General features: G+C 33.4%; 1 protein-coding gene across 1 annotated transcript; it reads left to right on the forward strand.

Moving 5' to 3' along the window:
• Nucleotides 1-12,721: 12,721 nt before the first annotated feature.
• On the forward strand, nt 12,722-13,917 carry LOC128547653 (uncharacterized). The gene is made up of 3 exons (XM_053520702.1): nt 12,722-12,863; nt 13,175-13,321; nt 13,658-13,917. The coding sequence occupies exons 1-3, from the start codon at nt 12,779-12,781 to the stop codon at nt 13,915-13,917; spliced, it is 492 nt and encodes a 163-aa protein (XP_053376677.1). The 5' UTR covers nt 12,722-12,778.
• The last annotated feature ends 71 nt before the right edge of the window (nt 13,918-13,988 follow it).

Genomic DNA, 13,988 nt, shown 5'->3' on the forward strand with positions numbered 1-13,988 from the left:
AAGAATGATAAAAGTATAATAAAATTTGTTTTATTCGCCGTTGTGTTTTTACTTTGCTATAAAGACATTCTTCTTCTGGATGGAAACCGTAAGTTTTTTATATTACTTTTTTTAATGCTTGTAACATTTTAGCGTTATATCTTGAGTAAATATTCTGACGTTTTGATTATTTTTGTAATAGTTGGTTTTAGATTATCTGATGTATAATTTCTTCTATGCTATGATAAGCTTTTCGGAATTAATTACCTATTTACGTGTGTGTCGTGAGGAAATGCCAATTACGTGTACTCGTATACTTCCAATGACACAACTTTTACCGTACTGTTTTGAAGTCGGACTGAGAAATCTGCTGGTAAGACTAAATTGTGATTCATGAAAAAAAGTGGACGAAATATTCAAGCGATTCTCATTAAAAAACAATAATTCTTCTTGCCTGCTTTTTGTTGGCAATCAGTTCATTACTATTTAAATAAAGAGTCCTTACTTGCGTATTCCAGATTAGATTATTGCCTGAATATTTCTTAAGAAAATTGATGTATTGTTTTCTATTTTTTATTCCGTTCGTCAATAAACAGATTTTATCTTGTTCATTTAAAGGCATTGACCTCCAGTTCGTACGACAGCTAAAAGAGAAAAAATAGATATCAGGAAATTGTTGTTAAATTTCTTAAGAAGGCTTTGAAACTTAGTTACTGACAGATTATCTGTTATGGAAACACATGAAAATTAGTTGTTTTAACTAGTTTTTTTCCATTTAAAATTGAAAAGCGTTTGCAACAGTGTCCGGAGGTAAAGTGCCTTATAAATTTTTATGTTAACGCTCATTAAGTACTAATTCCATTCCCGACTCTGTATGTTCTTTTCCTTGATTTGGCATTTTTAAAGATAGTTTAGAAACAAAAACTCATGTTTTAATGCGCATAATATGACCAAACTTCAATTTTACAAAAAGGTCATTTTCAGCCAAAATCTGGAGGCCAATGCCTTCAAAAAACATGAATTACCATTTAACATTGTAAATATGCCAGTTTTTCTAAAGAAAGTATTCGTACTTTGATTTATGTTACTAAAACGCAATACTTGCCTGTCTTAGCGATTCTGCTGAACTTATTTAGTAAAAAACAAACTCACACTTTTAATTATATGTTCATAAAGAAATTGAACAAAATGCCTTATATTTCAGAGTTTCCTGCGGAGGAGCATCAGAGAAGCAGAGTGAAACGCGCGGCACCGGTAAGAAAGACAACTTTTATAATTTCATTGAAAAATGAAATACTTCTTAATCCTAAAATGTATCAGCTCAAAGAGACTTAAACGTGCGGCGGCGGTAAGGCTATGCCAAATTGATTACTAATTCGTCGGGAAATTAAGAAAATAAATACAGAGCGAGCGCGCAATCTTTATCTTATTTTTTTCCCCTAAATTTTGACTTTTTGAGAGGCGGGTTCATTTATAATGAAGCGAGCGAGATAATTTTTTTTCTATTTTTATAGTTATTTCAATTAATTTTATAACATGTTTCAAAACAATACCTCAGTGCAGGACAAAGACAATACTTATTCAACAGCTTAATGTAGGAAGACTCCATGTAGTTTCAATATATATGTACAATCTTCGTTATTATTGTTGAAGTATGGCAAGTATAATGCTTTGTAATCAAAAATCAAACTTTATCAAATAAAAGAACAATGACGACTTTGTACTTACTGATTGAATCCAATGCCAAATCTGCTGGTGAATAACTTCAATCATGTAAACTAGAATAAAGCGTTCAGTATTTTAATGTATATTTTATTCGAAACTATTAAATTACAACATAGACTTCCAACAGGGTATTGCAACAAAGGCATTGCCTATAACTTTACTCGTAAAGATGGAATCTTAGGCTGAATATGCAGGTGCACTTATTCTTTCCTAACAAATATTTTCATTAAGTTTTGTTGCCAGGCATTAGAAGTTTTGAGCGTAGTTGGTTGCCGCTACTTGCTACTTTTTAAAATACTAGTATATTTTTCAAGAAAACGTCTAAACAGAGTTACAGTTACGTCATTAGACTGGACATATTTAACTATTGGGAGAGTAAAATTCTGATAGCATCAAACTACTGGTTCTACTGTAGTAAAATGTTTATAAATAGAAAAAGAAGTTTAAATCAGGGTGCCTTCATTTCCAAGTCTAAAAGAAATTTGTTTTGACATCTAATATTCTGTTAATTTTCCAGAGAAAAGCAATAGGATTAACCCTGACCGCAGAAGCGATCCAAATTTTAAGAGATCAGGGTCAGGTTTTAAGTAAAAGTAGTGTAAAACATGTCTACTGAACATTTTGCTGTTATTTATTGACCGCACAGTCTAAGAAAAAAATCGAAGATTTTCTCTGTACATGCAGACAGGGGAATTTTTCCCCGAAAATCAAATCTTTGATGCGGCCGTTCCAACGAACTACTAATCAACTTGGAATGGCATAAGAAGGACAAGTTCTAATTTCTTTTAGAAATTGGTTAGAAGGTAAAAAATGGACCCGCCACTATTATCTATTTAAAACTAGTAATGTTTAACATCTTTTTGTCAACATTTCAAGTCTTTATCTTCTTGTGATACTACCCTTGTCTAGAAGGTCTGTCTTAATGCACTAAAACTTTTATTAGTCATTAGTAAAATATTGGGTTAACTATAATTCAATGAAATCATTTTCACCTGATTAAGACACTTGATGAAAACGCCATTCATAAGGAAATACATACTTTCTCTTTCATTTTACCCGGCAGCTTCGACACAAGCTCGAAAGCATATAACCTGGCTTAAGATCATCCGCAGGCATTTCTCTTTCCAATCAAGCACCAACAAAACTTCTTATCTGTCATGAAAATGGTCTTTATTGGGCCGGAAAATGGCACTATTTACTGATATGGACTTCATTTGAGTTGAACACGGAGGCATATTACAACTTTCAAACCTGAAAAAAAAATTATAATGATACCTGTCTTTATGCTCTAACACATGAGACACATTTCAACCATACAAAATAGGTCATAAAATTAATTTGACGACAAATATCAAAAATCTGGTTTATGGTTCCCTACAGCAGGAAAAGCATATCATTGAAAAGGCATTAGAAGTTTGGAGTGTAGTTTAGTTGCCGCTACTTGAAAACCTTGGTCACATATTTGCTTTATTCCATTCAGTAACCTATATCATTTTATATTCATAAGCTCTAAATTAGTTGTTTTGTTTTATCTGTTGAGAGACTAAAAAGACTTTTCCAGACATGTGTAGGTTTATATATTATAAACTATTATGAAAAATATACAAACCTTTAATGAATTTACCAAATGATTTTTCTTTAGTCGTTGTATATGAATATACATCACAAAATAAAACCCGCTAAAATGCGATTTCTGGCATCAGCTGTCCTGGTCTTAAAAATTGCCGCTGCACTGCATTCAATGTTGTCAATTGTTATGTTAGAATTTAGTGCAGTTTATACATATTTTTAACAAAAACGTGCCCAAAACCGTCTGTTGTTCCGTTGTTAATAAAGAGAAAATTTATCAATTTTAGAAATGTCACCCTTATAAAACCATTTAGAAATAAAATAAATCTAATCTGTTAAATTTTGATTTAACGAGAAAAAAGAAAAACTTTTACTTAAGAATCAAAATGAGCTGTACTTTGCAAAGATTTTTTCAATACTTCCATAATGTTCAACCTTTTTCTGGAAGTAAATAGTCTGTAAACATAATGCACCACACGAAACATGTGGAACTGACATTTTCTTACTTGAAAATTCTGTTATTTTTTTTAGAGTTTTATGAAATATTACTTCCAACTACCATACCTTATTTAGTGATGTTTGTTCATAATTTCTAGGCATCTAATCTCAACGTTACTCTACAAACTACTGGAGAATGGATAAATATGTCAGATATTCGAATATCTGATAAAGTTCCTTTCAACCTTACCATCACAGTTCCCGTCGGGTCATACAATATGACGTCATCAGTACTCACGAGTGATGTTACGTCTATATGTTCTATGAGCGTGATCAGTGTCGGATCAAATTTTGTTGGAATTCAGCCGAATGACTACTTACCGACATTTGACAAGGACACGACAAGCGGCACTCATCTATCATACAACGTGAGAGCATTATTATTATTTTACTTTTAACCTTCTGATCCAAGCGTTAGTTCTTATTTGCTTATTCATATTTACACATAAATGAGTAATTCCTATTTGATAGACAAAACATATTGGGAAGGAAAAAAAGAGCGACAAAAAGGTAAGTTTACATTTCCAAAGGATCTTATGAATTATATTTATCATATTTCTTCAAAAGATCAAATATGAATGTAAATGCAGTAAAATAATGTAACGATAAAGACCTGTGTAAGAAGTAATATTATGCATAAAGTTACACAGTATTATATATAGTTCTCAAATACTCCGAAATAATTCGTGTAAGCTGTATATTTTATTTTGCCATATTTTCAGAACTTAAATGCCACTATAGAATTTGGACCAATCGAAAACAATGGCAATGAACCAAATGATTCTGAAAGTGAAATTGTTATACAGTTTGACGTCATAGTTGTTAACTCGTCACATTTTACAAACGGAGGGACCTACACCGTGACAGCAAACGTTACCCTAGACTCGTACACAGAATCGGCATTCCTTTTATTCACAGGAATTGAACAAAGCTTGGTATGTCGAATGCAACTTTTAAAATTATAACAACAAATCTGATGTGTATTTAGTTACTTTTTAAACCTATATCACTAAGACAGGCTGAACCAAAAATGTAATTTTACAATATTTTAGGTATTTTAACTAAGTCATATTCTACATTTATAGTAAAAGATATAACCTGAACGATTAGAATATAACCTTATTATCATTAATGTAAAAATAGTAGCATAAAATTCATAAGTTTACTACGGTGCCCCTAAAGTGACATGTTACACACATTTTTTCCAATTAGGTAATGTGAGACTTTTTTTTATTTCGTTTAAACGAAATCATTTCGTTTAAACGAAATAGTTATTTCGTTTAAACGAAATCATTTCATTTAAACGAAATCATTTCGTTTAAACGAAATAAGTTATTTCGTTTAAACGAAATCATTTCGTTTAAACGAAATATCTTATTTCGTTTAAACGAAATAACTTATTTCGTTTAAACTAAATGATTTCGTTTAAATGAAATAAGTTATTTCGTTTAAACGAAATGATTATTTCGTTTAAACGAAATCATTTAGTTTAAACGAAATAAGTTATTTCGTTTAAACGAAATAAGATATTTCGTTTAAACGAAATGATTTCGTTTAAACGAAATGAATTCATTTAAACGAAATAACTATTTCATTTAAACGAAATGATTTCGTTTAAACGAAATAACTTATTTCGTTTAAACGAAATGATTTCATTTAAACGAAATAACTTATTTCGTTTAAACGAAATGATTTCGTTTAAACGAAATGATTTCATTTAAACGAAATAAAAAAAGTCTCACATTACCTAATTGGAAAAGAAGTGTGTAACATGTCACTTTAGGGGCACCGTAGTTTACCTTTTTCTTTCATGTTATATTTTTTTCTTCATATATGCTGTCATGGTCGCTGTAAATATTTATTTTCTTGCTATTCTTCTGTCTACGTCGTCTATTAGGAGGGATCAGGTCTTGCAAATATTTCGAAGGACAACATATGCTTAACTGTTATTCTTATTTGTTCAAAGCCATAGTACGTTGATGCCCTCGAAGAGTCGTGTTTTCTATATATTTCACCCATCTGTGATACATCTAATTTAAACAGTTTTCCATATCTCCACCAATTGCAAATGTAAGTAGTCCTGGTCCTCTGATGTTGGGTGACATTGCCAACTGGACTGTGACGCTCGACCTACAAGATGCCGTGAACAAAGTACAAGTGAAAGCCTGGGTGAATGGCACATACGAGTATCCCGCGTGTAACATGTTGTTTGGAAACATAGGTAACTTCAAACACGTTTGCTAGTAAACCTACAGAAAAAACTATGTTGCAAAAAGCGTGGCATATGTCTGTTTATAAGCTCACCTGTCACATAGTGACAAGGTGAGCTTTTGTGATCACGCGTCGTCCGTCGTCCGTCCGTCCGTCCGTGCGTGCGTCCGTCCGTCCGTCCGTAAACTTTTTTGTGGGATCTTTATGAAAGTTGGTCAGAATGTTCATCTTGATGATATCTAGATCAAGTTCGAAATTGGGTCATGTGCCTTCAAAAACTAGGTCAGCAGGTCTAAAAATAGAAAAACCTTGTGTCCTCTCTAGAGGCCATATCTTTCACAAGATCTTCATGAAAATTGGTCAGAATGTTCAACTTGATGATATCTAGGTCAAGTTCGAAACTGGATTACATGCCTTCAAAAACTAGGTCAGTAGGTCTAAAAATAGAAAAACATTGTGACCTCTCTAGACGCCATATATTTCATGAGATCTTCATGAAAATTGGTCAGAATGTTCACCTTAATGATATCTAGGTCTGATTTGAAAATGGGTCACGTGCCATCAAAATCTAGGTCAGTAGGTCAAATAATAGAAAAACCTTATGACCTCTCTAGAGGCCATATTTTTCATGGGATCTGTATGAAAGTTGGTCTGAATATTTATCTTGATGATATCTAGGTTAGCTTTGAAAATGGGTCACGTGCGGTCAAAAACTAGGTCAGTAGGTCTAAAAAAAGAAAGACCTTGTGACCTCTCTAGAGGCCATATATTTCATGAGATCTTCATGAAAATTAATCAGAATGTTTAACTTGATGATATCTAGGTCAAGTTCGAAAGTGGGTCACGTGCCATCAAATACTAGGTCAGTAGGTCAAATAATAGAGAAACCTTATGACCTCTTTAGAGGCCATATTTTTGATGGGATCTGTATGAAAGTTGGTCTGAATGTTCATCTTGATGATATCTAGGTCAAGTTTGAAACAGGGTCATGTGCGGTTAAAAACTAGGTCAGTAGGTCTAAAAATAGAAAAACCTTGTGGCCTCTCTAGAAGCCATACTTGTGAATGGATCTCCATAAAAATTGGTCAGAATGTTCATCTTGATGATATCTAGATCAAGTTCGAAAGTATGTTATGTGGCGTCAAAAAGTAGGTCAGTAGGTCAAATAATGGAAAAACGTTTTGACCTCTCTAGAGGCCATATTTTTCATGGGATCTGTATGAAAGTTGGTCTGAATGTATATCCTGATGATATATAGGTCAAGTTTGAAACTAGGTCAACTGCGATCAAAAACTAGGTCAGTCGGTCTTGAAATAGAAAAAGCTTGTGACCTCTCTAGAGGCCATACCCTTGAATGGATCTTCATGAAAATTGGTCAGAATGTTCACCTTGATGATATCTAGATCAAGTTTGAAACTGGGTCAACTGCAGTCAAAAACTAGGTCAGTAGGTCTAAAATTAGAAAAATCTTTTGACCTCTCTAGAGGCCATATTTTTCAATGGATCTTTATGAAAATTGATCTGAATGTTCACCTTGATGATATCTAGGTTAATTTTGAAACTGGGTTACGTGCGGTCAAAAACTAGGCCAGTAGGTATAAAAATAGGAAAACCTTGTGACCTCTCTAGAGACCATATTTTCCATGAGATCTTCATGAAAATTAGTGAGAATGTTCATCTTGATGATATCTAGGTAAAGTTTAAAACAGGGTCGCATACCTTCGAAAACTAGATCAATAGGTCAAATAATAGAAAAACCTTGTGACCTCTCTAGAGACCATGTTTTTTAATGGATCTTCATGAAATTGGTCAGAATTTTTATCTTGATAATATCTAGGTCAAGTTCAAAACTGGATCACATGAGCTCAAAAACTAGGTCACTATATCAAATAATAGAAAAAACAACGTCATACTCAAAACAGGGTCCTGTGGGAAGAGGTGAGCGATTCAGGACCATCATGGTCCTCTTGTTTTATATGTTTAACATAAGTTTGGTCTATATTAAGCACGTTCTTGCAGTTATGTATATACGTCTTAACAACCAAATGATTTAATTCTAGAAAAAATGGCGAATGCCCTTCCCCAGATGTTAATTTCCTCCTTTAATTTTCTATATATTTGAACAGAAAAGCTTCTGTAATTAGAAATTAGATGAATTAGTATTACGAAAAAGAAATAGTGCAACAAAAATTTTGGTGCGTTAGAGTTTTGTGCATGTCCGAATATTCGTAAGACAAAAACACATTTATCACATCATGTGCAAGACTATAAAAGTAATTATAATATTCTTTCACTGCTATCTTGCCTCAGGTCCCGCCTTTACCTGTCTTGAAGAGGACGCTGGGATCGTGTCAAAATTGGACAACCACATCTTCTTTGAAATTCCAATAGTGATTAACACGGGTATGCATGAAGCACATATTTATTTCTTGTAATGAGCCTGACCTCGGGAATAATTTAAGAAAACTTGAGGACATTCTACAGAAATTCATTACCAATAGCAAAGTAAAATGTAGGTCAAAAATACGTCGGTTATTCGATTCCTTAATCAAGGTTATCACACAATGCAAAACGATGTAAAGCGACTGCTTCGGAAAGACGTACACGGCAACCGAATCGTCAAAGCAATGTTTTCTCTAGATTCAAAAATATTACTCCTAAGTTAAAGTGTTTTGAACTCGTTACACTGACATGTATTTCAAAATTTGAATTTGTTTTTATTTATTTTTTCTAGAGTTCAACCAGAATGTGACAGTCGCTGAAGGCACCTTGCTTGAAATCTTGGTTCTGGCACGAGTTCCATCCTACGTCACTGTAGCTGACACTTTGTTTCTAAACGTAGAAATTTACCTTGATGATAAGTTGGTATTTCCACTATCTGAACTCATCGATACTGTTTCAAACACACTGCCTTCACCTGTAAGAAAATATGCAATGGTGTAAAGTATATGATTTATTATTTCTGCCTCTTTATACAAATCGCCCATCAATAGTTTGTGATATATGCCCCATCTGTAGTCAAGGGATGTCAACGGATGTTTACTGGGCTAAAGTTAGCACTTGAAAATGTCAGTGAAACTTTAGTTCCGATGTCATACACCAAAACCATATGTATGCTATTCGATACATGTACAGTAACACCAGCTGACTGTTAATCTACAATTTCTTAAATGTCTAGTACACATCTGAAAGCAATGAACTTATTTTTGAATATTTTCTCGAAATTAATACTTGAACAAAGAACATAAGATTCCCGTCTAGTAATGTTTTGTAAACTTTGCCATCAGCTCATTTCAAACTCACATTGAAAAACTTACTAGATTATTCAGGCTAGTGTATAGTCAAGCAAAATCCCTTGGGGAAGTGAGCGGGGATGGGGTATGCTCCGTTGCCGAGTGATGGTAGTAGCTGACTTAGAATCCCTTGATTCTCACCAATGTGGGTTCAAAACCTAGCTTGAGGTATAGTAATCTTCCTGTGAAAACGCCATCAAGATGGCTTACGGAAGGTCGGTGGTCCTACCCAGCTGCATGACCGTGCCTGTTACAATGTCCGGAGGGGCACCTGGGGTCTTTCTCCACCATCAAAAGCTTGGAAAAGTCGTCATACGACCTAAATGTGTCAGTGTGACTCTAAACTCAAGAAAACCAAAAACAAACACCCACTTAACTTCAGACAAGTATAGGTCACCTCTGATCTTTCGTCACTCAGTTTTATTATAGAATTATCTGTTAGCAGTAATAGACACCATGCTCTTATCTTTTTAACAGTTGTTACTGGCCCAAACGCCCTTTTAGGATTCTTCTTCACCTCAACTAACAAGTCAGGCTGCACCCTATGTCTGTAACACTCAAATAGGCGTTTATTTTAATCAAAATGTAGATAAATGTGCTCGTAATACAAAATACAATTAAATTGAAAAGTTGGTTAGAATTAAAAAGATATTTTCCTTCCAAAAAGTGCACTGTTAACTTGCTAAAAATGAGAACGCCAAATTTCACTTGTGGTGCCTGAGACTCGAAGTGAAGATCATGTTGACAAATTGACAAATATTTATAGACATAAAAGTAAATGTTAATCAGAGCACTTTCGATAACCAATCTATGTGAGATTGGCTATTTGGGGTATGTATACCCTGGACGTTTCTAAAGTGTTAATCAGTGAAAAAAACGACTTTACAAACGTAGATGACACGAATATTAGAAAACCGTTCTAGTGAATCTATTTATTTGTAACAAAGCTGTATTACATTAGCCAGCTTGTGACAAAAACATGCACGCTTATACTTTTATCATGTAGATGTGGTCGTAAAATTACTGCATGAATTTAAATTTTGAGATTTTATTAAATTTACCAATATATCCCGGCACAACCAGTTTCCGACTGCTTAACAAGTAACGTCCAGTGTTGTACAAATACAAGTCCAAATCTTTGGTTTATTGTTTCACACTTTCTATCAGCATAAGTGCTATAAATGCATACCATTTAAGTTTCAAGTTTCTTACTGATCGAATCCTTGGCAAGATGATTTTGAAAGCTGTCATTAGGAAGTCATGCTGAAAATTTACAACCTAAATCCGACCAAGGGTGGTATATTCCTTCAAACAAGAAGTAACAGCACTAAACTTTTACTGTAGTTTCATTACACAATGGCAAACATAGAACACTCACAAATCAAGTCTGGCAACATTTATCAAAACCAACATGGCAGATCAATATATTGTAGGTACATTTGCCTAAATTGGCAGCTAGATTACAGGGGGGGAAGGTAAAGTAAATAGCAGACAAAAGTTATTGCATTATCTAAAGAACCATATCATGTGCTCAATAACTCCAGAGAACCAGGGTGTCACATCTGCTACATTGATAGCTGTCACAGATGACAATGTATTAAATTGCTAAGCTTTTGACGCTCCGAATATTTCAAAATGCTTAGAAAATGAAGAAAACTGTTGCAAGGACAGGCATCAGGATTGCGTTGTCAAAATAATTTAATAAAAGTATGCTTCACATTTTTGGCAGTAAACATGTGTTAATGAATATACATTCAGTGCAGAAGATATATAAATATTGATATTGGTTTAAGTAAGAATAAGTAGTAGCCAAGAAAACATGCAAGTTGTTTAGTAATAAGAAATACCTCATGAAAACATGGTACTGCTACATAAAAGGAATTTATATAAACTTCAAAGTACAAAAACTGAAGGAGAATAGGTTCCTAACATGTTCTGTCTCTGCTGTAAACAGTGAAAAAAAACACAACTAATAAATTTGGCTTGTAAATATTTTTATCATACAAAGTCTTAGGCGGTCAAAAATAGGTTGTGGTCGGAAATAGGTTGTTTGAGGATACCTTTCAAAATGTAAAGCAAATTTCAAAAAATGTGAGGGTAATAATTTTAAAGATACGGATACAATATCAAGTATTTGTGAATTTTAAATTATTTTGGTATTTAGGGAGTATCACCTCAGATTTTAATTGGTACCGTCGACAACGTGACAACGGTTGCGATTGGTTCTGCTATAGTGTTTAGTGTTGATGTGGTAACTCCGCCGGGATCAGTGACCATCTATAACGTGACAATCACTACTGATGCAGGGTTAGCTACAATATGTGACGTGCAGTTGATGAAAATAGGAGACAACTTGTGTATGGATTCAGTTGTCTATCCTTCTTACATTTCTACCACAAGTAACAGCTTCTATGACGAAGTAAACATCAATGTTGGAAGCGTTCCGAATCTTAATGGAAGTACAGTTTCAACGAGTATTGAAAATAATGTATGTATCAATGTGTTTTAGATCTTTATTACGCAAAAATTATATCTTCCTCTGTTAAACAGAAACAAACACATTTGTGTCTATCCCCGATCTTTCACGTACGTCAATTCATTTCGTTAATTTATTTACCGCATAATGTAGGATGTTACTATACTTTGTATGTCAGTGAACAAAGTCATTCTATTTTAAAATGTTGTGCAAGATACTTTTCGTTCTTCAGTTAAATAATTCTATAATTTTAGCATTCAAAATATACTTAAACATAACTATATGTACATCTAACTTACATACAAAACTAAATCATTTTGCAAATAGTTCTACTTTATTTACACTTGAAGTTTAGTCTGACACTAGTTTTTGATCTGTTACACAGTTTCAGTTTGAAGTGGCTGTATGCGTTCCGGACTACTCTACTGTCACAGTAGGCGATGTGCTCACACTAACTGTTGAAGTGTTCTATGATGCAACCTCTCCAAATGTGAAGGTGACGGAGTCGATGGTATACACTGTAGCATCGACACCTGATCCTTCTTTGGTATGCCTATTACAATGTATTTCTACCACCAAGAAATAATTTCGATCTGGTTTTTCTTCAAGTTTTGCATTTCGGCCAGATATTAGCACATAATTATTCATATCACAGGCGAACTATTCAATGTTTCTCTATAATCAGAAAGTGGAAAGTACATTTGTAACAAAAACTACGAATTATGATAATTAAAACACTATTTGATAAATAAAATAACTTGAGAATCCGAATTTTATAAACTAGTTTCATATATCTAAACTTCTTCGTTCATATAGTATTTCCAGTATCCTAATTCATTGCAATACGGTTATTTTGAAGAAATTATTGTGAAAAAGTATAATGGAGAAACTACATATTTAATATTTTTACCCAAAATGGTGGGTTATAATGTGTTTATTTTCTATAATTCCTATTCAACAGGCTGCGGGGAATATTTATTTTTCAAACTCAAGTGTCGTGCAAGGATTTATTGGACAAAGAGTTGAAATGAATGCTACGGCAGTGTTTGAGCAAATAACTGACACATTTACTCTGAGCATCACTTCTCCTGTCATAAACGAAAACTCTTTAGGTAAGTCAGAGAAAATGGATACTTTTGATTTGTATGCCTTCCTAAAATAAATGTAATTTTGTCATACATATACAGGTATTTTACCTCATACCTTGTCTCGTATAACGTATTTTTCTCATACATATTATCTAAAAATATTTGTTGTACCTGTCACATTACAATATACATGCATCATTATATATTGTCGGTGATAGTAATGCTTGAAACAATTATCTTCTATGTTGAATATATAAGGTATCGTAACTGGCATAATTATGTGAAGAAATGTGGCTGATTTGTTAAATTTTCATGCGATCTGTTTTTATCATCAGTATTCCTTGAATCTGCAACAATCGCTTGGGTTGGACCCAGTTTGTCGTGTTTGGAAAATAGAACTCTGACACTGCTGTCAAATGACTCTGTGTCATACTCACAGACTATACGTCTTGTATATAGAGTCGGACCAGTTACACATACAGGTATCTGTTTGTTTCTTTCTTGTGCACTCATCTGAATTAGCTTTAACGCTAATACTATGTACTTTAGTCTTTATATTTTTTGTGAAATCGTCATGAAGAACATGTGTTATATACTACCTAAAAATACTTCTTGATTTTGTTGTTAAATGTTCTTTCTGGTATTATTTTGTATGGTTGAATTACATGTTGCCAAAGGGTCTTCTTATAGATTTTATTAACAATAATATACCAATATCGAAAGATGGGTCCAATTTCGTCTTTCATCTTGTAATGAGTTCCATAATATAGAACTGTACCAAATTCTTCTTTTAACATGTGTTTTAATCTGTTTCATAGGCATGACAGAAAGGAATCCATATGTTGAAACAAACAGTACCGGAATGAATGAGCTTGTATTTATGATTACTGTAATGGTTGCCGACCATGTTGCAAATACGCAAGGAAGTATCATTCCAATTAATGTGACACTAGATGGCGCTTCAGGATTATCTGTAGCAGGCGGTGTTTATGTTGAAGTACAAATAACCGGCATAGAAGCACCTCATTTGATATTTCTATTTGCACTAACCAACTACATTAATAAGACGTCGGGGTAAGTTGGAAATAGAAAATGTAAGTAAATTGAAAGGCAAAAATAGACGATATTTGAGTGTTAGTATATTTTTCA

Source organism: Mercenaria mercenaria, chromosome 13 (genome assembly GCF_021730395.1).
Source record: "Mercenaria mercenaria strain notata chromosome 13, MADL_Memer_1, whole genome shotgun sequence".
In the NCBI taxonomy this organism is placed as follows: Eukaryota; Metazoa; Mollusca; class Bivalvia; order Venerida; family Veneridae; genus Mercenaria; species Mercenaria mercenaria.